The sequence below is a fragment of the Lithobates pipiens genome, unplaced genomic scaffold (assembly GCF_037356315.1).
Source record: "Lithobates pipiens isolate NorthernLeopardFrog02 unplaced genomic scaffold, aLitPip1_a1.2 Scaffold_8, whole genome shotgun sequence".
Lineage (NCBI taxonomy): Eukaryota > Metazoa > Chordata > Amphibia > Anura > Ranidae > Lithobates > Lithobates pipiens.
The window spans coordinates 558,546,216-558,570,966 of record NW_027507903.1 but is presented as its reverse complement, the minus strand read 5'-3'; the positions used below and the strand labels follow the sequence as shown (position 1 = coordinate 558,570,966).

The 24,751-nt window shown below is 42.4% G+C and overlaps 1 protein-coding gene across 2 annotated transcripts in view; it reads left to right on the top strand.

The window, feature by feature from the left end:
• Positions 1-24,751, top strand: part of LOC143960952 (uncharacterized) — a 96,334-nt gene that overhangs the window by 17,342 nt on the left and 54,241 nt on the right. For both annotated transcript variants that reach the window (XM_077469996.1, XM_077469999.1), the window contains exon 5: positions 8,074-8,242. In XM_077469996.1, the coding sequence (XP_077326122.1) occupies positions 8,074-8,242 (169 nt within the window). The remainder of the gene's footprint in view (positions 1-8,073; positions 8,243-24,751) is intronic.

The window sequence follows — 24,751 nt, the reverse complement described above, 5'->3', positions numbered from 1 at the left end:
CTTTTTGGGGATGTGCTTTGGGACACTTAGGGTTGGGGGTGTTCGGGTTTGCTAGGTCGGGGGTTGGTTAGCTAAACATATATATTTTAGAAGAGATTCCATCTCAAGAGAAGCCTCTACCAGAGGCGTGGTACTTTTTTTTATAATTCTCCCTGACGGGATCTGTGAATTGCATCCTGTCAGGAACTTATTCTCTCTAGACTCTTCTAGAGTCCCTGCTTTCCCTAGTTTAGGTCTCCCTTGTCTAATATTTTTTTCTGTTCTAGTGTATGTGTTGTGTTTTTTTTTATTTATATATATTTTTTTCCTTTTACCCTCCCACCCCCATTCAGTGCGGTGCCACTCCAGGATTCAATCCTAGGAAAGCTGCAAATATGACTCGCTTAAATGTGCCTTCTTACAATGTGAAAGGACTTAATGGTCCAGAAAAACGTACTAAATTGTTAGCGGAGTTGTGGAGATTCAGATCTCGTATAGTGTTCCTACAGGAAACTCATTTTCTTTGTCGTACATCACGGGACACAGTGATGGCATATGGCCAAGAAGATTTCGGGTGAAGACTAACTGCCGGCGACTTAAGTAGTCCGCCTGCCAGTTCTCTACCCCCCGGAATGAAGACTGCCGATATGCACGGCACATGCTTTCCTGCTCAGATTAAGATCTGGTTCACTTCTCCATGAGCTGCACGACTCCTGATGCCTCCTTGGTGATTGATATAAGCCACTGTTGTGGCATTGTCGGACTGGATCCTGACAGGGCAACCCTGAAACCTGAGTGTCCAGGCATTTAGGGCAAGATACGCCGCACGGATCTCCTCCAGACTGTTGATGGGTAAGGACCTCTCGGTCTTGGACCATCTCCTTTGGACAGTCGACTGTTCGAGAACTGCTCCCCAACCCAAAAGACTGGCATGTGTTACCACTCTCCAGGTAACTGGTAAAAGGGATTTTCCTTTTTGCAGATTTTCGGGTATCAGCCACCAACTGAGGCTCCGATGCACTACAGGAGACAGACGCATCAGAAAATCTAACGCCTGAACCTTCTTGTTCCAGGCAGACAGGATACTGTTTTGCAGCAGTCTCAAATGAAACTGAGCATAGGGAACTGCTTTGAATGAAGCCACCATCTTCTCCAGCAGCCTCATACAAAGGCGAATAGAAGGACCCTGACTTTGACCCTGACTACCTTAATCAGTTTTTTTACAGCACTGATCTTTGCCTGGGTAAAAATACCCTCTTCTGGGCTGTATCTATGACCAGACCCAAATACTCTAGTCTTCTTACTGGCTTTAAAGAAGACCTCTCCAAGTTGAGGACCCAACCTAGGTACTCCAGGTAGTAGACTGTGGTGACCAAGTTTTGGTCCAAGCGGGCTACCGACCGGTTTATCAAGAGCAGGTCGTCTAGGTATGCTATTATTGTTATAACTTGGGCCCTTAATCTGGCCAGAGCAGGGGCCAAGACTTTTGTAAACAGCGGAGGTGTAGTAGCTAGCTTGAAAGGCAGAGCTAAAAACTGAAAGTAGCGTTTTTCTACTTCGAAAAGCTGGTACTTTTGATGAGCAGGGAAAATGGGTACATGCAGGTACACATCCTTGATGTCTGTTGACGCCAGAAGTTCTCCTCCTTGTAAAATGGCGACTACCAATCGGATCAATTCCATGTGAAAGGACCGTACTTTTAGGAATCAGTTTAGATCCTAGAAATCTAGAATGGGCCTGACATCTCCATTAGGCTTTGATACCGTGAAAAGGTTTGAATAAAAACCCCAATCCCTGCTCTTGCGTGGGAACTACCACGATAACTTTTTGCGACAATAGTCACTCCAAAGCTAGAAAGAGGGAGAAAATTCCCCCCCCTTCCCACATCCTACCTGGAGCATGGCTTGGAGGAGCGTACAGCATGGACACTAAGACCTACAGATCAGGCATGTGCTCTTGATAGCCCCCCCGGTGGGGACTTTAGGCATAGCATACATTTACTTAAAGGAGAAACCTATTAGAACCAAAAAAATTCTTAAGGAGTCTCCCTTACCTTATGCAGCTGCAGGGTTCTGTGTAACAGACCCAATCTTCACCTCTCACGGTGGGCTCAGTTTAGAGAAAAAAACCTTCAGAGACTGGGGCCCCCTTTTTGTATAGGGGGATCCACAGTTCTGGGCCTGTAAAGCACCCGCCAGGGCTATGGCTGAAAAAAAACCAAATACTGGGTCCCGGGGTCCAGCTCTCTAAAAAGAGAAGCGTTACAGGTAAAACCTAGTTTCTTCAGACACGAGGCCCGGGTACCATCCAATTCGGCCTGGAAAAGACACTTTGAATGGATCCGGTTGCATGGCTTGCCCCAGTGTAGGATATTGCAGAGGAGCTCACACAGCAGATCTTTAGTCGTGACCAACACTTAAAACACTGGTGAAAAAACTGAGGTGCTCCCAGTAAGAGGAGGGGACTGAACTTCCTGTCTAGGGTGTGCCAGTGTCCAATCACCTAGTGATACCCTATATAACCCATCAGTAATTACTGAGACTGTGTCTTGTGATGTACCTCAAAAGAAAAGGATTTTACAGGTAAGCTATTATAAAAATCCTATTTTAAAAAGCATAAAATTCCTAGATTGAGTAATTGCAGGTTCCCCACAGTCTACCACAGTGCCTCTCCAGACTCCAAATCAATCTAAAGGAGTCTTGATTCTACTTTCTAGCTAACTCCTGTGGAAGTATATCCAGGTCATTACCGATGCATCGGGTCGCTTCCTAATAGTTAAGGGACACATCTGGGAGCATAAAGTCACCTTAGTGTTTCTGTTACTACCGAATGAGAGACAAGTCTCAGCTCTGATCCCATGCTTCGAATTTCTGGGACAACACAAGGAGGGTATTCTGTTGATGGGGGGAGACTTGAATTTAGTTCCGGACCCACTGCTTGATGCGTAGAGCGGGGTGTCCTGTCTGTCACAACCAAAGCTGAGAAAGATTAAAACTCTGCTGCATGACTACCTTTCATTGATAGTGGACGAATCCTTAATCCCAGAGAAAGGGACTATACTTTTTTTTTTTTTTTTTATTTTTTTTTTTTCTTGCACTTCACAAAACATATACCATACTCGATTATATCTTTCCATCACAGAATGCTCTTCCCTTCCTCACCTCGGTAGGGACAGGCTCATTCACTATATCAGACCACGCACCGACTCATTGCTCCCTTGAATTGTGTAGGGGCGAACAATGTGCATGGCTTAATGAGTCTCTCCTGTCTGACCCACAGTACAAACCACAATTATTTACAGACTTAACCTCATATTCACGGTCAATACTGAGGACAAATCTCCGCTCATACTTTTGGGATGCCCACAAATGTGTGATGTGGGGATCGTTCATTAAATTGGGGATCCACCGTAAAAAGCAACTGTCTGAACAGATCGACACCCTGCTCCGAGAAATCCATGGTTTAGAGCGGATTCATAAAACCTTGCCCGCACAACCGGTGGAAGATAAACTCTCAGACTTGAGGGACAAGTTTAATTCAGTGGATAAAGCTAAGGCACAGCTGGCAAGCTGCAGGTGGGTGTTTTTATGAGTATGATAATAAACCCAGCAGGATCTTGGCAAATGCACAAAGATCGACTAGGGCGCACACCTATATATCACAACTCAAATCAAAATATGACAAAATGGTTAGCACCTCGACCGATATCGCAAGGACATTTCGGGACAGTTTTGTATAACTTGACACCACAAACATTGCCTACGATGAGTGGAAATACCCACGAGCAGATCCAAACTTGCTTAGAATCCTCAGGTATGCCATCCCTTTCCGATGATATAGCAATGGACCTAGATTTACCCATGGCGACCAACAAATTCCTTGCGCCACTAAAGTCAATGAAAACGGACAAAGCACTGGGTCCAGATGGTTTTACGCTCTCTTATTACAAGACGTTTGCAGTGCAATTGGCCCCATGTTTTGTATCAGCCTACAACTCCCTTAGAGATGGCTGCAGTATTTCTGATACTAGCTTATTCGCTCCTGTAACTGTTATTCCAAAGGAGGGCAAAGATCTGGCGCATTTGTGCAAGTTGAAGACCTAAAAATTGCTTCCCCATATTCCTTCCGTAAGGCACTGGGATCAGTCAGGGTTTGTCCCAGGTAGGGAAGGGCGAGATGACACTCAAAGGGTTCTGAATACGATTCATTACGCACAATTTTCTCATTCACCATTAGTGCTCTTCTCCACTGACGCGGAGAAGGCATTTGATAGGATAGATTGGAAATTTCTGAATGCCACGCTAGAACATTGGACTTATGCACAGGTGGGTAAATGCGCTGTATTCAACACCCTCTGCTAAGGTGAGTCAACGAGGTCCTCTCCGATACCTTCCAAATACGCAATGGGATGCGTCAGGGCTGCCCTCTCTCCCCTTTAATATTCATACTCACTCTGGAACCATTATTGAGAACTGTTAGGGCTCATCCAGACTAGAGGCCACGTACATAAACTGGCAGCTTATGCAGATGATTTAATCTTTGTTACATCTCCATCTGTGTCTCTTCCGTCGCTCATGGCAGAGCTTAGTAAATACAGTCAGCTCTCTAACTATAAAATCAATTTACGCTAAGTCAGAAGTCATGGGGATTGAGCTCCCGGCCCACGCTCAACTGCAATTAAGTCAAGCGTTCAATTTTAAATGGACGGACTCCCATATTCGATATCTGGGAACGAATATTCACTGCAAACCTAATAGGATTTTTGAACTCAACTTTGCACCTTTTGCTCCGTAAGCTTAAAATGGATGTTCAGTGCTGGGATAGGGACACTTTTACCTGGTTTGGACGCTCAAATATTTTAAAAATGAATGTAATGCCAAGACTCCTGTACCTCTTTCAAACGCTGCCGGTTAGGCTCCCTCTGAACTTTTTGGCAGAATTATGGACAAAGTTCATGCGATTTGTTTGGGCAGGCAGACCTCCGAGGCTACGGAGAGAGATATACTATCCCTTCCAAAAGTGCAGGGGGGAATGGGCTTTCCAGATCCTGTAAGATACTATGAGGCTTCCCACCTTACCAGAATAATGAAGTGGTGTGTAATGACCGACCCTAAACTGTGGGTAGACCTAGAACAAGCAACAGTGGATTCTGTATTAGTGGGCTTACCCTGGTCCCCTAGGCAAACGTGCCCTATGGTGATTACTACGCACCCTACAATTGGGGCAACTTTATGGGTAGCCAATCCGTTGTTTCAAACGCTGCCTACTCTATCTCCATCCCGAGTCCACTCGCCCCAATGTTGGGATCCCATATATTCCTGCCAGGCCTGAATGACCCGAAATTTACTATGCTACGTCGGCGGAATATTTTTAGCCGTCTACATTTTGCGGTTGCTAATAAATCTTATGTCCAAGCGAGAACTGGGGGCCCGCTTTCAAATGGACTTGGACTTCTTTAGGCTTTAGGAGAGCACAATTGAGTGCGTATCTACGTTCATTATTTGAGGGACATCTGTGTCCCTCGGATAATGAACCGGACATCTGTGTTTACAAGTGCTTGTGGTGAGCAAACCCCCCCCCCCCCCCCCCGGATCTACGTTCATTATCCGAGAGCCAGCCAAACCTACGGCAACTTATGCCACTTAAACAGATCTGTTTTAGTTGGGTCCCAGCTTCATCACTCTTTCACACTTCTACACTCTCCTGACAAACCAAGGTGACATTGCCGACTTGACTATTTTTCAACAATGGGAAAGCGACCTGCAGATTACTTTCTCTCAATCTCAGAAAGACAAAATTATACTATTTGTGCATTAAGCTTCTCTTGCAAGCAGATATCAGGAGGGAGGATATAAGCTTCTCGCACGCTGGTATAGAGCCCCTGTGAAGTGATATAGGATCTTTCCCCGAGCCACCCCTATGAAATCATTCTCTGCAGCTATTACCTTTTTGTACCACCACCAACTCCCTATAGAATGTAAGCTCTACGAGCAGGGCCCTCCTGTACCTTTTGTATTGTTCTGTAATTGTGTTGTTCCCCCCCCCCCCCCCCATACATTGTAAAGCGCTGCGTAAACTGTTGCCGCTATATAAATCGTGTATAATAATAATCTGTCCCCAAGTTTCTGAGATGTGTTGGCATAATGGAGAATCTGTGGGAACCCTTTTGCACATCTTCTGGGAATGCCCAAAATTAAACAGCTTCTGGTCCGAGGTAGAATCTATGATTTAAAATGCTGACTGGGGTCTTACTCAATAAAAATCCAGCTGCTTTTCTGCTGAACGACACTCCTCTAACAAAAAAAAAAAAAAAAAAAAATTCCTTACTCTGACATTTACTCACAGCAGCCAAAGCGTGTATTCCAGCTCTGTGGAAGAATCTCTGCACTCCAACAATTGCCCATTGACGTACCATAATAGCAGATATTCAGATGATGGAAAATCTTACCATGACCTTGAAAGAACAAGGGGAAAGGTACTGGAAGATCAGGACTCCCTATTTCTACTCTAGGGATCAGACACCCTTTAGCCTCACACTCATTGTCCCTCCCCCTCCATTGTTCTTTTTGCCTGACCTTTTCATTCTTCTGTATTTAAACTTTTCTGGTGCGGTCATGAAAACTGCAGTCTTATTACTTACTACCTTCCTATTGTGAAAATATAAAAATGTTTTGGAAATGTGTGGGGTGATTCGGAGTAACATCTTACACCAAACTTTCATGTAAGCGGTTGCCGATAGTCCATGAGACAGCTGACCTAGCAACCGTTTCTGTACTAGCTTAGCTATGATGTACTGTTTGTTATATTTTTGACAAAGTTTATTCCTGTTGTAATATAGTCACTGCCCTATGTTCATTTCCCAGACTGCAAAATAAAGAATGGAATTTTTTTTTTATTATTATTGCCATTTTATTCTCTGGGGTCTTTTTTTTTTTTAATATATATAACACACACACACACACACACACACACACACACACACACACACACACACACACACACACACACGTATGTATGTGTGTGTGTGTGTGTGTGTGTGTGTGTATATATATATATATATATATATATATATATATATATATATATATATATATATATATATATATATATATAATGTATGTGTATCAATCATAATTTTAGTGTGTGTGTGGGAGTTTGAAGTAATTTTTTAGCAAAATAAACAGAATTTTACTTGTTTCAGCAAAGACCTGGTCCTAAAGTGGTTAAATTCAACAGATAAATGCAGGCTGGTATGGTGATTGTTTAGCCCCCTTTGCATGTAATCCACCATTACTATTCCCTTCATATCCTAGAAACCTGTTATCCTTGCCAGTTTAGCAAAAGTCACAACCTTCATCCTTTTTTTTTTTTTTTTTTTTTTTTTTAGGTGAGTGAGCCATTGTAGTTTATTTTTTAGCCCTTGGGATATAGCCGTATGCCAATGTTTAATCCATTGTTTCCAGGGCTTTTTTTTTCTCACAATAGGTGCTGGAACTCAACCACGGCTCCCCAAAACTCCTCTACCCACACACAGCCTCCACATTGCATCAAATAGTGGGTGTGGTCAGTCAAATTTCACGAACAGTAGGAGGGTCTTAAAGGGGCATTAAAAATCAGGATTGCATTAAATACAGAGTGCACTCATAAACACAGAAACCGGACTTTTGTGTTTACAAGTGCTTGTGGTGACCAGCAAGGGTCTGAGCCAGAGGTGGTGGAACTGCGTTCCACCAAGTTCCCCCTGAAAAAAAGCCCCGATTTGTTACAAACAGCTGTAAACACTTTCTAGGCTAGCTTCACACAGTGCAAGATTGTCCAGTGATATGCTCTGTCTGATCAGTTCAAATTCAGTTTTCAGATGCTCTGGGCACCAGTGAGTGGCATCCTTTGTTCTTTTAACATGCAGTTAACTGTTTTTATATTCACTTTAATTAAGGGGCTTATATAGCTGCTTTGGTGTTTTAGTTTAGTTTTTTTTTCTCTGTATAAAGCTCCTTTATCTGCTCAGTGGTACATTAATTTGATGTGTAGAACACTGCTTTCAGTGCCCAGCAGGGTCTTTTTGTAATGTCCTTGCAATTTTAACATTTCTAGGCCCCCTTTCCACCCTGTGTTTAAGTACTCTGATGGTAGAAATTCCGGATTTGACAACCATGCAGGATGGCGCAATGAAATGGGAAATGCATCCTGGGACAGAACTGGTGGAACCTATGAAGGCTTTCCACGGACTTTTGACCGCAGCAATGCTAGAGGATTAAGTCAGGTACAACAATTACAATCAAATGTATGATACTATGTTTGGATGTACATAACTTTATGGGAGAATTGTCCAGGAATTTAAAAAAATGGTGGAAAATGTGTTGACCCTCCAGTCTTTTCTTGTCGGGCTGTTTATCTGTATGTGTTTTATCATGGCAGTTTTATTGGGTCATCTCCATAGTTTTCAGCATCTGTACTACTGACAAAGGGTTGACCTATTACATAATGTGGGCATCGCCAGAATTTCTATGCAAACATTAAAATGTAACATATTCTTACCCTTAGTTAACCCTTACTAGTTGTGGATAAAACCTTGCTCCTTTTTAGTTTTATTTTTCTTATATTTTTGAGCCTAGTACACACTACCATGTTCTCATTCAACCCAGAAAAAAATTCACAGCTCTGGTCGGAGCTGCTGTACTAACAATCCAATGCAATGGGTGCAAATTGTATACAGCCACTAAAGAGATAAATCGCTTCCAAAACAAGCTGCTGCACAGCACTTATTAAAAGTTTACAATTGCAAAAAAAATAGTGTAATAAAAAAACAAATGGTACACCCTAGCCAATGATAACCATTTGAAATAAACCCAGGTACATACAAATCATAATTGAATACTTAAAGTAAACAGTTCCCTGCTTCATACATACGTACGTACGTACGTACGTACGTACATACGTGAAACAAGTTTTATTTTTTTCTCTCCACTAGTATCAGTAGAAGATTGTTTAAAAAAATAAATAAACCAGAAAGCCTTATGCCCCGTACACACGTTCTGATTATCGGACCACAAAAGTCGCTTTTGGATAGATCGTTCGATAATCTGATCGTTAGTACGCAGCTTTCGACAGCCGATCACGACAGTCCGTCCAACCAAATCCGAAGGGACAAACAGGAAAACTTTGGTCGGATGACAGCCCATCATGCGACAATCGTGTAGTCAGTACAGTATGCGTCCGATAAAAGTAGTTCGACAAACACCACGCATGATCAGAAACACAAAAATAAACCAGGACACACGGGTCACACGTGTGACATGCACAACGGAAGATTTTTTCCAGAATCGTACGACAAAAATCTTACACGTTTTGCACTGTTGTATTCAATCTTAGTTGTATGCAACAAAATGTGAACGATCTGTCTTACGATAATCGGAACGTGTTTACGGGGAATTAGAGTGTTAGAGATTATTTATCAATTTTGTCATTGCTTTGCATTAAAACTCATGTCATAGTTGCATAGTAAGGTCCATCAAGTCCAACCTATGTGTGTGATTTATATGTCAGTATTACATTGTAAATCTCTGTATGTTGCGGTCGTTCAGGTGCTTATCTAATAGTTTTTTTTAAGCTATCAATGCCCCCTGCTGAGACTGCTGCCTGTGGAAGGGAATTCCACATCCTTGCCGATCTTACAGTAAAGAACCCTCTATGTAGTTTAAGGTTAAACCTCTTTTCTTCTAATTTTTAATGAGTGGCTACATGTCTTATTAAGCTCTAAAAGTTTTATCCTTTATTGTGGGGTTACCGGTTTGGTATTTGTGAATTAAAAGGTTCTCCCCCTAGAGTATAGATTGCAATTCATATTTTTGACACCCAAATGCATTATTTTATATTTTTCTACATTAAACCTCATTTGCCATGTAGTTGCCCACCACAATAATTTGTTCAGATCTTCTTGCAAGGTTTTCACATCCTGCGGAGAAGTTATTGCCCTGCTTAGCTTATTATCTTCCGCAACTACAGAGATTGAACTGTTTACCCCATCCTCCAGGTTGTTTAGGAACAAACAAAATAGGATTGGCCCCAGCACAGAACCCTGTGGGACCCCACTACCCACCCCTGACCATTCCGAGTATTCCCCATTTATAACCATCCTCTGAACTCACCCTTGTAGCCAGTTTTCAATCCATGTACTCGCCCTATGGTCCATGCCAACTGACCTTATTTTGTACAATAAGCGTTTATGGGGAACTGTGTCAAATGCTTTTGCAAAATCCAGATACACCATGTCTACGGGCCTTCCTTTATCTAGATGGCAACTCACCTCCTCATGGTTTGGCAAAAAGGATTCTTCATGAATCCATGCTGATTACTGCTAATGATACTGTTTTCATGACTAAAATCTTGTATATAGTCCCTTATCATCCCCTCCAAGAGCTTGCATACTATTGATGTTAGGCTAACTGGTCTGTATTTCCCAGAGATGTATTTTGTGCCCTTTTTCAATTTTGGTGCTACATTGACTTTTCTCCACTTTTTTATCTGCTGATACCATTCCAATCAGTAGACTGTCTGTAAAAATTGGTAACAATGGTCTGGCAATTACTTGGCTGAGTTCCCTAAGTACCCACGGGTGCAAGCCATCCAGTCCTGGTGATTTATTAATGTTAAAGTGGAGGGCCACTTTAAGAATATTAATGCATTTTTTTTTTTTTTTTAATACAAAATAGAAAAAAAATAAAAATTTTTACCTGTCCAGAAATCCCTGTTGCTAGGCAGTCTTCCTAATCTGCCTTCTTCCTGCTCCTTGGTGTCTTCTGGGTAATGGGGCGCACTGTGTTCTGGGAACTGTTTGTTCCCTAACACAGCGCGTCCCATTCACAAAGCGCCGCGCGACTAGCGCATGCGCAGTAGGAAACGGGCTGTGAAGCCGCAAAGCTCCACTGCCTGTTTCTCTTAGTTGGAATGGCAGCGCTGGGACCCGAGAGCCGAGGGATATGTCAGCGGCCTACATCGCGGGCGCCCTGGAAAGGTAAGTCTCCTTATTAAAAGTCAGCAGCTACTTTTGTTTCAGCTGCTGACTTTAAAAAAAAAAATTTTTAGGGCTGAAACACCACTTTAAGTTTCCCAAGTCTAATTCTAATTCTGTCCTCTGTTAGCCATGAGTGTGCTTCCTGTGATGTGCCCTGAGGATAAACACTGCAGTTTTGGTTATTGAAGCCCCCCAATTCCCTTGTGAAGACTGAGGAGAAGAATACATTCAATACCTTCACCATCTTCCCATCCTTTGTAATTAGATGTCCTTCCTCATTCTTTATGGGGCCAATATGGTCTGTCCTTCCTTTTTTACTGTTTACATACTTAAAGAATTTATTGGGATTTTTTTTGCTCTCCTTCGCTGTGTCTTTAGTGTTCTATCTTAGCCGCCCTAATTGCACCCTTACATTTCTTGTTGCATTCTTTATAAAGTTTGAATGCTGATGATGATCCCTCAACCTTTGTGTTTTTTGAAGGTCTTCTCTTTTGCTTTTATTTGCCTTTTTACATTGGTGTTAAGCCATCCAGGACTTTTGTTCTCTTTTAAATGTATTACCCAATGGAAAATGCATTGGCTAATGCCCTTATATAATATGCTCTTAAAGTGAACCCATCTCTTTTCTTTATCCCAATTTATATCTTTTAGCAAGGTTTGTAGTTTAGGGAAGTTGGCTCTTTTGAAATTCAGGGTCTTTGTATTTCCCTTATGTTTCCTATTTGTGTGATTTATACAGAAGCCAATTGACCTGTGGTCGCTGTTTCTTAAATTTCCCCGTATTTCCACATCCGTAATCAGGTCTGTATTGTTGGTAATCGGTAGGTCTAGTAACGCTTTATTTCTAGTTGGTACGTCTACCATCTGACCCATGAAATTGTCCTGCAAGACATTTAGCAACTGGTGAGCCTTAGACTAATGCGTGGTTCCCTCCACCCAGTCTGTATTAATTAAAATTCTCCATTATGATAATACTTCCCATCTTTGCTGCTAATCCAAATTGTGATAGGAGGTCCACCTCCCCCTCCTCCCTCCGGTTAGGGGGCCTATAGCATACTCCCAGTATTATTTTCCCCTTAGTTTCATCCCTTTTGGAGCTCTACCCATAAGGATTTTACTTCCTCCCTAGCTCCCTTAGTGATGTCATCTCTCACATTCACCTGTATGTTATTCTTGATATACAGGCATACCCCTCCCCCTTTTTTACCCTCTCTATCCCTGCGATAAAGGGTATACCCTTGAATGGTTGCCAGCCAATCATGAGAGCTGTTGAACCAAGTCTCCGAAATTCCCACTAAATCCAAATCCTCCTCCAACAGTATCTCTAGTTCATCCATCTTGTTCGCTAGGCTCCTGGCATTGGTGAACATGCTACGTAGTTTAGACCGGTCGCATACTATCCTCTTATTGGGTGTTACGAGATTGCAACTAGGACTTGTTACTATACTTGCCTTGGATTTGTGCGCTTTAGCCAACCTACCACTAATGCCCCCAATACTACCCTCTGGACTATCTCTACCTCTGGACTGCCCCCCAGTCGCCTAGTTTTGAAATCCCTCTCCCTTTACTCCCAGCAGATCTGCACCCTCCTCATTTAGGAGCAATCCGTCCCTTCTATAGTACTGGTGACTGACTGAAGTTGGCCCAGTCCTCCAGAAACCCAAACCCCTCCTTACTACACCAGCCTCTCAGCCACTTCTCTAATCTCCCTCTGCCATTCTGCTGCTGTCAATCACATCCAATGACGTGGCGTGCCGGAGGGGCGGGGCTGATACAGTGAGTGGCTATAGCCGCCGGCTTTATCACAGAAGCGCGCCCGCAAAAACTAACCACCATGAGCTCGGAGGTAAGTATAACATAACATGTTTGTTATTTAAAAAAATAAATACAAAATTACCTTTACAACCCCTTTTAAGGGAGGGATATAACCTGTGTCAATTTTTTCAGTCATAGTGTCATATGAGGAGATTTCTCTTTTCTTTTCTTACATCAGGGGACACAGAGCCATAGTAATAACTATGTGGGTTATATCGGCATATCAGGTGCTGGCCACTGTCACGCCCCTTAAGGTATGAACGTCCCGCATATAACCCCTCCCATTACTGGGAGTCCTCAGTTTTTTTTTTTTCACCAGTGTCCAAGGTGTTGGGCACGTGTAAGGATGTGTGTACTGAGCTCCATGGGTAGTAATCCTTTGATGATAGCCAGCCATCCTGACCGGATCCGTTCTGATGTCTCCGTAATGTACTAAATGAACGGGCCTTGTCATCTGAAGACACAAGGTTTTGCTTGTGAATGCTTTTAAAGCTGGGCCCTGGGATCCGGTACTTTTTGGTAGTAAGGCCAATAAAAGTTTACTGGCAGGGTCTTCTCGCAGGTCCAGGATTGTGGGTTTACCTGAGTGTACCCCTGTTCCTGAAGGTTTCCTTTCAAGGTCTCGGAGCCTACCATGAAGGGCGAAGGTGTTTTTTTTTTTTTTTTTATATATATCTGACAAACCCTGCTGCGAGGACTGATAATCTCTCCTTCCATGTATTGTGTTGTCATGTCATGTCATGTCTATGTGTCACCACTGGAGGCTGTATTGAGCACTTGCCATTCTGACGCTGGAAACCGCAGAAGCTCCACTCTCCTCTCCGTTCAAGCCTGCTCAGACCCTCAGATATGAAGGGGGGTCTGATCACTTTCTGGGCTCCCAGATTGGCGATTTTGATCTATTTGAATGCCACCCAGCTGCCTCTTTTTCTTTTAAAAAAAAAAAAAAAAAAAAGAGAGAGAGAAAGAAGAGAAGTGTCTTTCTGGTCTCTGGATTAGCTGTTATCCCAGTTGGTGATATCGGAGATTCCTTTAGTGGAACAGAGTTTTTTGGCTCAAACCTTTTTAAGGTCCCAGAGCCAAGCAGAGAGGTAAGACCCACTCTAGAATCGGCACTTAAACATCGGATCCTTTCATAATTCGATCGGCTGTGTCCATCCTGCAAGGAGGGGAGTTCTCCATCTCCATGTGCCAAAGTTTCCCGCTTACCAGAAATCTCTGCGGTTTGAAATATAAAATTATTTTTTATCAATCGTGGCACTGCCATTCGGCTTGGCCACAGCACTACGAGTGTTCTTAAAGATTCTGGCACCTCCTTTAGCCAGGTTAAAGGCTCAAGGCATCAAGGAGTCTGATCTCAGCTGTAGATAGCTGAAATCTCCAGGTCGGATTCTCAGCTTAGGAAGATTCTCCTTAAAACCATCAAGGAGGTTACTTGGGGGCTGGTTATAGATACCATACAGAAGAAGGTATTCTTACCCCAGACGTGAATCGGTTCCATTGTAAGACTAATTCAACTTATCAGGAAAGGAAAATACCCTCATTTTGGCTGCAGGAGATTTTTTTTTAGCAGAAATGGTAGCCTCCTTCAAGGCCGTCCCTTACACGCAGTTTTATTCAAAGACTGCTTCAAGACACCATCCTCTTGGTCTGGAATAAAGAGGATTCAGGCCTTGTTTGTTTCCAATACGTTTGGCTCCCGACATAGGTCAGAGCCTAAATTGGTGGCTGTTATCCAGCAGGAGGGAAAATCTTTATCCTGCAAGGTGTTAACAACAGATGCCAGCCTTCTAGGCTGGGGAGCAACCCTGGAAGAATATTCTGTCCAGGGGAGATGGTCCAGATTAGAGGACCTTGCCTATCAACTTTGTTGGAAGTTTCAGGCAGTACATCTGGCCATAGAATCTTTGTGGTCAGATTACGTGACTGTCCTGACAGAGCTATGGCGGTAGCTTACATCGATCACCAGGGGAGGCAGGAGAAGTCGTGCAGCCCAAAAAGAGGTGAATGTTTGCTAGCTTTGGCAGAACACAACACTCCTTGCCTATCAGCAATTTTAATATTTCAGGCTTACTACTTGAGACGCCAACAATTTTTTTTCAGGGAGAATCATCTCTTAACCCCGACATCTTCCTAGCAATATGTCAGATGGGGTACTCTGGACAGGGACCTATTTGTGTCCAAATTCATTAATAAGGTCGACAACTTTTTCAGACAAGGGGTCCGCTAGCAGGCGGAACAGACGCATTAGTCTTCCCAGGGGATCTGTTCACTGATCTATGCATTTCCTCCAGCTCTGCTACTTCTGCGCCTTCTCCGCAGGATTAAGTAGGAACAGAAGGAGGTGATTCTGGTGGCCCCAGCGGGACCCAGAAGATCTTAATTTATTGAGATCATAAAGAGGGCAGTTGAAGTCCTTTGGACTCTGCCATTATAGCGAGACCTTCTTGCACAGGGTCCGGTATTTCATCTTACTTTACAGACAAGGAGTTTAACAGGTTTAACTGTTGAATCCCACTCTATAAAAGATCGTGGGTCATCTCCTTCATTAGTGTCTACTTTGACTAATGCCAGGGAGCCGGCTTCCAGAATCACTTACTATAGAATCTGGAAGGCATAGGTTTCTTGGTATGGATCCAGGGGTTGGCACCCCAGGAAGTATGTCAATAGGCAGGATTCCTGCATATGGGATCTGAAATGAAGCTGGCCTTGACTTTATCAAGAGCCAGATCCAGGCCGTGTCAATGTCTTTTCCTACGGCCTCTTGCTTCCCGCTCTTGGTGCGTTGCTTATTCAGGGGGTAACGCGGTTTATTCCACCTATCAAGGCACCTCTAAATCCTTAGGATTTAAAATTGGTCTTGTCCGCTTTGTTAAATCAGCCGTTTGAACCTTACAAGAAAGATAATCTTTTTTGCTTGCCATTTTTTCTGCTATAAGAGTATTTAACGGCTGTCTTCTAAGAGCCATATTTCATCATGTATAAGGACGAGGTGGTTTGATGTCCTCATCCTGAATTCTTACCAAAGGTGGTAACAGGTTTTCATTTAAACAAAGATATTATTATTTTTCCTCCTTTCTCTCCAGAAGCCTTAATCTGGGGAAGAGAAAGCACTATAGTCTTGTGATGTAGTAAGAGCGATCAGAATCAATTTAAGTGCGACTGCTCAGGTTTGCAAAACACTGGTTTTGTTTGTACTGCCAGAGGGTCCAAGATATGGACAGGCAGCATCAAGATCCACTATTTTCCAAATGGATTTGTTAAGTGATTGATCAAGGTTCAGCTTAAAGAAGAAAATTCTTCCTTCTCACATTAAGAGCACATTCATCCAGGTCGATTAATGCCTCTTGGGTGGTGCATCATCAGGCCTCTATGGCTCAGATCTGTAAGACCGCAACATTGGTCTTTGGTTCAGACGTTTATCCGATTCTTCTTTTTTTTTTTTATCGATATTAAAGGTCATGAGGAGATTGCCTTTGGGCACAGCATACACTGCAGGCTACAGTATGAGTCCTCTGGCCTCCTGTTTCCTTGATTCTGTCTCTCCCCCCCCCCTCCCCCCTTCAGTTGCTATTGCTATGGGACATCCCACATAGTTATTACTATGGCTCTGTGTCCCCAGATGTAAGAAAAGAAAATAGGATTTTTAAAACGGCTTACCTGTAAAATTTTCTTTGATGTACATCAGGGGACACAGAGATCCCTCCCTTCTTCTTCTTCTTATACACTTTGATTGCTTGGCTACAAAACTGAGGAATCCCAGTAATGGGAGGAGTTATATGGGGGAAGTTCACGCCTTGAGGGGCGTGCCAGTGTCCAGCACCTGGTATGCCGATATATAACCCACATAGTTAGTTATTACTATGGCTCGGTGTCCCCTGATGTACATCAAAGAAAAGGATTTTACAGGTAAGCTGTTTTAAAAATCCTATTTTCTTTTCCTTTGCCAAAGAAGAAAGTGAGTGGATGTCCCTTCAAAGTGTGGTAATCTATGCTTGTGACTAGGCCTAGTGTCAGCATTGGAAGATTTACCCTCTATTTCTGTTCTAGAGAGAACCCACATTTGTGAATTTTTTTTTTTACTTTCATTTTTTGAAGATGAAGGTAAACATGACAGAGGGCAAATATCCCCAATGAGGGCGCAGACAGCAATAGAAAAAAAACTTGATAAATGTTCTAATCCCTCTCCACTCCATCCAAAACTAAAAAAAAAATAGACACTAGTTATACTTTAAAATTAACAGGAATGCTTACAATGATCACCTTTTTATTTATGTAAAACCTTTGTGCTAAAAAGAAGAAATAAACTATTGCTGTAACATTAAAAAGTGTTAGCTTTAATTTTCTTTTAAAGTTTATCTAAATCTACTAGTGCATCTTCTCTCTGGTGGATACATACAACCCTGGCAAAAAGTATGGACACTTTTGTAAAATGTCCATTTAATTGTGTAAAAAAATAAAAATAAATCATTGACATGCCTCCAAAAACGATTTTCATTTAACATTCTGAAAGTCTGGCTTTAAGAAACACTAAAAGAAAAAAAAAAGGAAACCATAGTCAATTGCAACTGTTTTTGCAGATCAAGAAGAGGGAAAAAAAAAAATGTAATCTCTCAATTCTGGGGAAAATATTATGGACTCACCATGTACCGTATTTTTCGGACCATAAGACGCACTTTTTCCCCCCAGAAATATGGGGGAAAATGTGCCTGCGTCTTATGGTGCGAACATACGCTTGGCACCGCCCCCTGCTGCGCTCCTCGGCCTTAGGAAAGTCCGCGGCTTTGGCCTAGCTCTGGAGCGACGGCCATCTTGGTGCACCCGCTGTTTGCAATGTGATCGCTCCGTCAAATGACGGAGCGATCACTTGTAAACAAACCGGCGTCATGATGATGCCGCTTCCTCTTTCCCCTCTGTGTACAGATCTGTACAGTGGAGGGGAGAGATCGAAAGGCAGCAGCGCTGTGGGCTGCATCTGTAGTGCCCACAGCGCTGCTCTGTGACAATTGCAGTCACAGCCATCCCTCCATACCCTGCCAATACTCTGCCGTACCCTGCCAATACTTTCTATGGTAATGGTCACTCTGCATTTCATGGGCACTGGAAAATATTTTAGCACACCATTTTGGTTCAGAATATTTTTTTTTCTTGTTTTCAACCTCTAAAACCTAGGTGCGTCTTATGGAGCGAAAAATACGGTACTTTTGCAGTTCTAAAAAAAAACTGCATCAGATTACACCTGCTAATTAGTCTGCAGTTAAAAAAAACCTTAGTGAGCTGTTGCCACCACCCTTATTGACCTGAATCCTGCTTACAACATGAGATGTCAGTTGAAACAAAGGAGAGGATTATAAAACTTCTTCAAGAAGGTAAATTGTCATGGAATGTTGCAAAATATGTTGGTTGTTCCCAGTCAACTGTGTCTAAAATCTGGACCAAGTACAAATCAAATGGTAAGATTGTTAAAGAGGAGCATACTGGTAGACCAAGTAAAACCTCAAAGCGTCCAGATTGAAAAATTAAGGCAATAAGCCTTGAAAACAGAAAATGCACAACAAAACTGAGGAACAAATGGTGAGAAACTGGAGTTAATGTCTGTGACCGAACTCTAAGGCACCTTTCACACTGGGGCGGTGCGGGCATTGGCGGTAAAGCGGCAATGTTTTTAGTGCATTTTAGCGGCGTGGTTTTAACCCCCACTAGCGTCTGAAAGAGGGTTAAATACACCGCTCCAAAGATGCTGCTAGCAGGACTTTTTTTAACGTCCTGCTAGCGCACCGCTCCAGTGTGAAAGCCATCTGGCTTTCACACTGGAGTGAAAGGAGACTCTTTTTTTCAGGTGCTATACAGACGCTATTTTTAGCACTGTAGCGCCTGAAAAACGCCTCAGTGTGAAAGGGGGGCCTAAGACATCACCTAAAGGAAATGGAATTTACATAATGAAAACCATCATTACCACCTAAATAGAAAAAAACAAGGTTACAGTGGGCTAAAGAAAAGCGATCATGGACTCTGGATGAAAGTGATATTTGGTGATGAATCAGGAATTTGCATTGTGAAAAATGTAAAATTTAAACTCGCTCTGGTGAAAAAACTGTGAAAAGGAGAAAACTAAAGTAGCTGCCACACACTAAGTGCTACTCACTAGAAATGTAAAATTATGGAAATGTTGCGCTCGCAAATATTATCAAATGTGTTACCAAGTGTAAATAGGTGCAGATGTCAATATACAAAGGGGAAAAAAAAAGTCCAGATAAATGTGCTGAATGTTCTTATCCACAATGGGAAAAACACTTTTAAAGTGCAATGACCACAGACTCTCGGGACTTTTCAGGTGCAGACGTGCCACCCCCACGTGTCCCCACTCGCCAAATGGTGATGCCCCCCAGTTTTGCAGTCTGGGGGTCACTTCAGGCTTATGTGATGGTATCCAGAGAAGCTCAGGAGTGGTATTGTGCACATCAGATTGAAGGATTTCTTGTTGGAATTTCTCAGCAGAATCACCAGGCACCAAAAAAGGACAAAAAAATGGAACTAATAGTGAAAAGTACCGTTTGAAAATGGATTTATTCCATATACAGATGGGTACTTACAAAATAGTTGATAAAACAAGCATGTATCTGATGTGCACAATACCACTCCTAAATACCTTGGAATGTCTACTTTCCAAAAAGGGGTCATTTGGGGGGTATTTGTACTTTCCTGACTTGTTCGGGTCACAAGAAATGAGATAGGCCACCAGTACATCAGATGTGATACATTTTTTATGATTCGCACCACAGCTTGTGGACTCTCTAACTTTTACAAAGACCAAATAATATCCACTAATTTGGGTTATTTTTACCAAAGATATGTGGCAGTATAAATTGTGGCCAAAATTTATGAAGAAAAATTAATAATTTGCATAATTTTATCACAGAAACAAAGAAAAATTAGTTTTTTCTCAAAATTTTCGTTCTTTTTTTCATTTATAGCGCAAAAAATAAAAAACCCAGAGGTGATCAAATACCACCAAAAAGCTCTATTTGTGGGGAAAAAAGGACAAAAATCTAATTTGGGTACAGTGTTGCATGACTGAGTAATTGTCATTCAAAATGTGAGAGCACCGAAAGCTGAAAATTGGTCTGGGCAGGAGGGGTGTTGAAGTGCCCAGTAGGCAAGTGGTTAAGTGTTTCTTATCCACTTACCCACTGGGCACTTAAACCCCTTTCCTAACCAGACCAATTTTTAGCTTTCGATGCTCTCACATTTTGAATCACAATTACTGTCATGCAACACTGTACCCATATAACATTTTTGTCCTTTTTTTTTTTTTTTTTTTTCACACAAATGGAGCTTTCTTTTGGTGATATTGAATCACTGCTGTTTTTTTTTTGCACTATAAAAGAAAAAAAGACTGAAAATTCTGTAAAAAAAAAAAAAAAAAAAAAAAATTTCTTCGTTTGTTATACAATTTTGCAAATTTTAGTAAATTTTCTTCATATATTTTGGCCAAAATTTATACCGCTACATATCTTTGGTAAAAATAACTCAAATTGGTGTATATTATTTGGCCTTTGAAAGTTAGGCCCCTTTCACACATGCGGACGATATGTCCGTATTTCATCCATCCGTTTGCGGATGAAATACGGACATACATTCATCCCTATGGGATAGCGGGTGTCTGCGGATGAGCATTCGCAGACACTCGATTTCGTCCGCCTCCGCAACAGTCCGATTCTGCAGACGGAGGAAAATCCTATTTTTCTATCCGTCTGCAGAGCGGATCGGACGAACACGGACAGACGGTCCGTGCTCGTCCGATCCCCATAGAGGAGAGCGGAGAGCTAACAGGGCGGTCCCTGCACAGTGTGCGGAGACTGCCCTGTCTGCCGCCGGCTCAGCGGGGACAACAGAGCGATCCCCGCTGAGCGAGCAGATCTTCACGGGGCGGATCATTACTGATCCGTCCCGTGTGAAAGAGGCCTTATAGAGTCCACAAGCTATGGTGCCAATCTCTGAAAATTGATCACACCTGGTGCACCGATCTAATTTCTTGAGACCCTTACAAGCCAGGAAAGTACAAATACCCCCCAAATGACCCCTTTTTGGAAAGTGGACATTCCATGCTTTTTGCCAGGGGTTGTAGTTTTGTAAAGTCGGCCAGCAATTGGGGCAGAGCCTATTGGTCCAGTGCATCTGCCAGAGGTGGGCAACTGAATGAGGGTTATCTTGTAGATATACCCATGTGTCTGCCAGTGTGTGTGAGCTGAGCCTATTGGTCCAGGTGACCATGCCTCCGGTCATCTTGTGAATGGCATACACTTTGACAGACACCAGACTTGGTAACCAATTTAATACTGTGATTAGTGCTATTTATTGTCACACTTCTAATTCTCAATGAGCATAATCTAGAGAGGTCATTTATAAACCGTGATGCATGTTGGAGACATGGGCATATTGTGGAATTTTTATTATGTTATATAGTAATTCATAGATATAGTCCCGTAAGGGGATTGTCTGCTAATTTTTTGTGTTTTAAAATGGGTAGTAGTGTACTGTACATGTGCCTAAGTTGATTTTACTATTGGGAAGGTTATCTATGGGTGATTTCTATTTAAGGGGGGACTAATTTAAAGGAAAAAAAGCGGGTGGGTCAGGTAGCTCTAAGAAAGAGGGTACATACTTAATGCGCATGAGGAAGGATATAGGTCTAAGGCAGGGGCTGCATGCTGCCGAATGGGATCAACCGTTTACATTTTCCTTATCAAGTTGGTAAAGCAGGACCTTGCATGAATTGTATTAAATATTATTCTATTTTTAAAGTACCTTTTGTGAGCATAAGATATTAATCTGCAATAAAGTGTCATCAAACACTGTATATCACACAGTGCTGGGGCCATTTCTGTTTGTGCTGCCTGGAGTTAGGTTGAAGACAATATGGGCCATACCTTTTGTAAGAACTTATTTCTTTGCACCTACCGCTGCACTAATTAGGGTTTTTGACAATATTAGAGTTTATTTTTTATATTATTAGCACATTGTATATGACCTACATCATGGGACACAGAGCAACCATAATAATGACTATATGGGTTATACACCATCTATTGGTGGATGGACACTGGCAGATAGTCAAACAGAAAGTCCTCCCCTATATAACCCCTCAGTTTTTTCACCAGTGTCCGTAAGGTGGAATGATCACTGATGATACATGTGCTCTTGGAGCATACTTGGAGATTTGGACGGTTCTATTTAGAATCATGATCTTCATTTGGATCCATTCGAAAAAGCTGTCAGCCAAAATGGATGATACCCAAAGTTTCACTGGAAGTGGAGAAGATTCCTCAAGGTTTTACCTGTAATGCAGCCTTATAGCACTGGACCCTGCTTATTGGAACCCTGTGCAGTTTTGTTCTGACCAAGGTGCTTTCCTGCAGGGTGCCTGCAGGGGAGTGGACCCAGTCCCTGAAAGTCTTTTAGACAAAGCCCACCTTGATGGGGTGAATATTGGACTCCTGTTATGTTCCGAGTCCTGCAGCAGGAATGGTAAGTTTGCAGTTTCTCTATGGGCAGTGTACTGTTTAAAACATGCTCTGTGTACATCTTAGGATTATGGGCTGCTGTTTCTCCAGCCACTAGAGAGCACAGGAGCCTTTTTCTATATAGACAGAAAGTGGAAGGGCAGCCATGTTGGTCATGTGCTCGGCAGATTCAGCTTGCATCTTCAGACATAACAGCAGCCAATGGATACTAGTGAAGTGTGACTACTTACTATGGGAGAACTATGTGGCTAGACAAGTCATGATTATATACTGCATACTTACTGCTTAATCTAGGGGGCCTGTACAACTGTAAGTCGATACATCCCTAGCAGTGCACTTTAAAGTGTTGTGTCTCCTGAATACTGTGAATTTGACACAAAAATAGTATGAGGCTTGGTGCCGTTGAACAGGTGCATACTTGCAAACTTCAGAATAATGTGCATTTGGTCTGCAGGAGCTTACTTTTAGGCTGATCTGAAGCAGAAAAGGGCTGCATGACATGCATATATGCTAAATTAGTATGGAGCCAAGTGCAGTTGGGCAGGTGCAGCATAGTATACATCAGGGGTTGACAAATTTGCTTGGAATCTAGGAGCCAGCTAAAAAAGTTAGGAGCCAGGTCCGTGACGGCGATCTGGACCTGTCCCTGGCCTGACATGGAGACGAGTGAGGGGAAGATAGCGCCTCCAGCCCCCCCCACCTGTCTCCAAGTCATTGCCCATAGCTCTTAGAGGGACATTTTATTTATTTTTTTCAAAATGACAAATTTTTTTTAAATTGCATTTTAGTGTAAATATGAGATGTGAGGTCTCTCTGACCCCAGATCTCGTATACAAGAGGACCTGTCATGCTTTTTTCTATTACAAGGGATTTTTACATTCCTTGTAATAGGAATAAAAGTGACATACATTTTTTTTTTTTTTTTTTTTTTAAAGAACAGTGAAAAAAATAAAAGTTAAAATAAAAAAAAAATATATATTTTAAACGCGCCCTGTCCCACCAAGCTTGCGTGCAGAAGCGAACGCATATATGAAAGCGGTGTTCAAATCACACATGTGAGGTATCGCTGCGATCGAGAGAGCAATAATTCTAGCTCCAGACCTCCTCTGTAACTTAAAAAGTGCAACCTGTATAATTTTTTAAATGTCGCCTATGGAGATTTTAAAGGGTAAAAGTTTGTCGCCATTCCATGAGCGGGCGCAATTTTGAAGCACGACATGTTTGGTATCGATTTACTCGACGCAACATTATCTTTCACAATATTAAAAAAAATTGGGCTAACTTTACTGTTGTCTTATTTTTTTTTTTTTATTAAATACATTTTCCCCAAAAAAAGTGCGCTTGTAAGTCCGCTGTGCAAATACGGTGTGACAGACAGTATTGCAACGACCACCATTTTATTCTTTAGGGTGTTAGAATAAAATATATATATAATTTTTAGGGGTTCTGAGTAAAGGGAAGGAAGATAGGCTGGCAGGCAGGGAAAATTAGCATTGCATCCATTAGCATTGCTGGTTGTAATTCCAACGGCCACCACAAGAGGGCGCCAGATTCCAGAAGGAACCATAGGATCGTAGAAGGCCTCAAAGCCGGGGGCTAAATTACCGGCCGCCGGCGGCGCGGCCCGACGCTGTCGCGCCGGGGGGGTCCGCGGAGACAGCATACCCCCAGCTGTGCTGCCCCAGGCGCCAGTTCGCTAATTCTAGTGGCAAATGCGACCTGGCGCCCGGGTTTTGTCGAGCCCTGGTATACATGCTTGCAAGCTTGTTGCCTAAACGCATGCTTGAATAAACACGTTTTGCATAGATGTTATAGATGCGCTGGTAGGACGTTAAAAAAAAAAAAAAATCCTGCAAGCAGCATCTTTGCAGCGGTGTAAACCACTCATCCACCACTCCTGCTGAAGTGCATGCAATGCGATTTGGCAGCAGCGCTTCACAAGCGCGTTTAACCCCTTCCTCGGCCACTAGCTAGGTTAAAAGTGCCCCGCTAGCAGCCAAATAGCGCCGCTAAAATGACGGTAAAGCGCCGCTAAAACTAGCAGCTTTTTACCGTCAATGCCTGCCCGCTCCAGTGTGAAAGCAGCCTTCAGTAATAAGTGATACAGAAAATTTCTTACATTTAAACATTTATTAAACCAAACAAACCTCCAATCAGTTCACTTGTATGTATAATTTAGATAAAAAAACAACTATATATTAAATACACAAAAACAGGTACTCAAAACTTTTGGACAAAAAAAAATCGGTGTATTTTTTTTCCAAAAAAATCGCGTTTGAAAGACCTCTGCACAAATACTGTCACATAAAATATTGCAACAACCGCTATTTTATTCCCTAGGGTGTCTGCTAAAAAAAAATATATATAATTTTTGGGGGTTCTAAGTGATTTTCTAGCATAATACAGGATTTTTACTTGT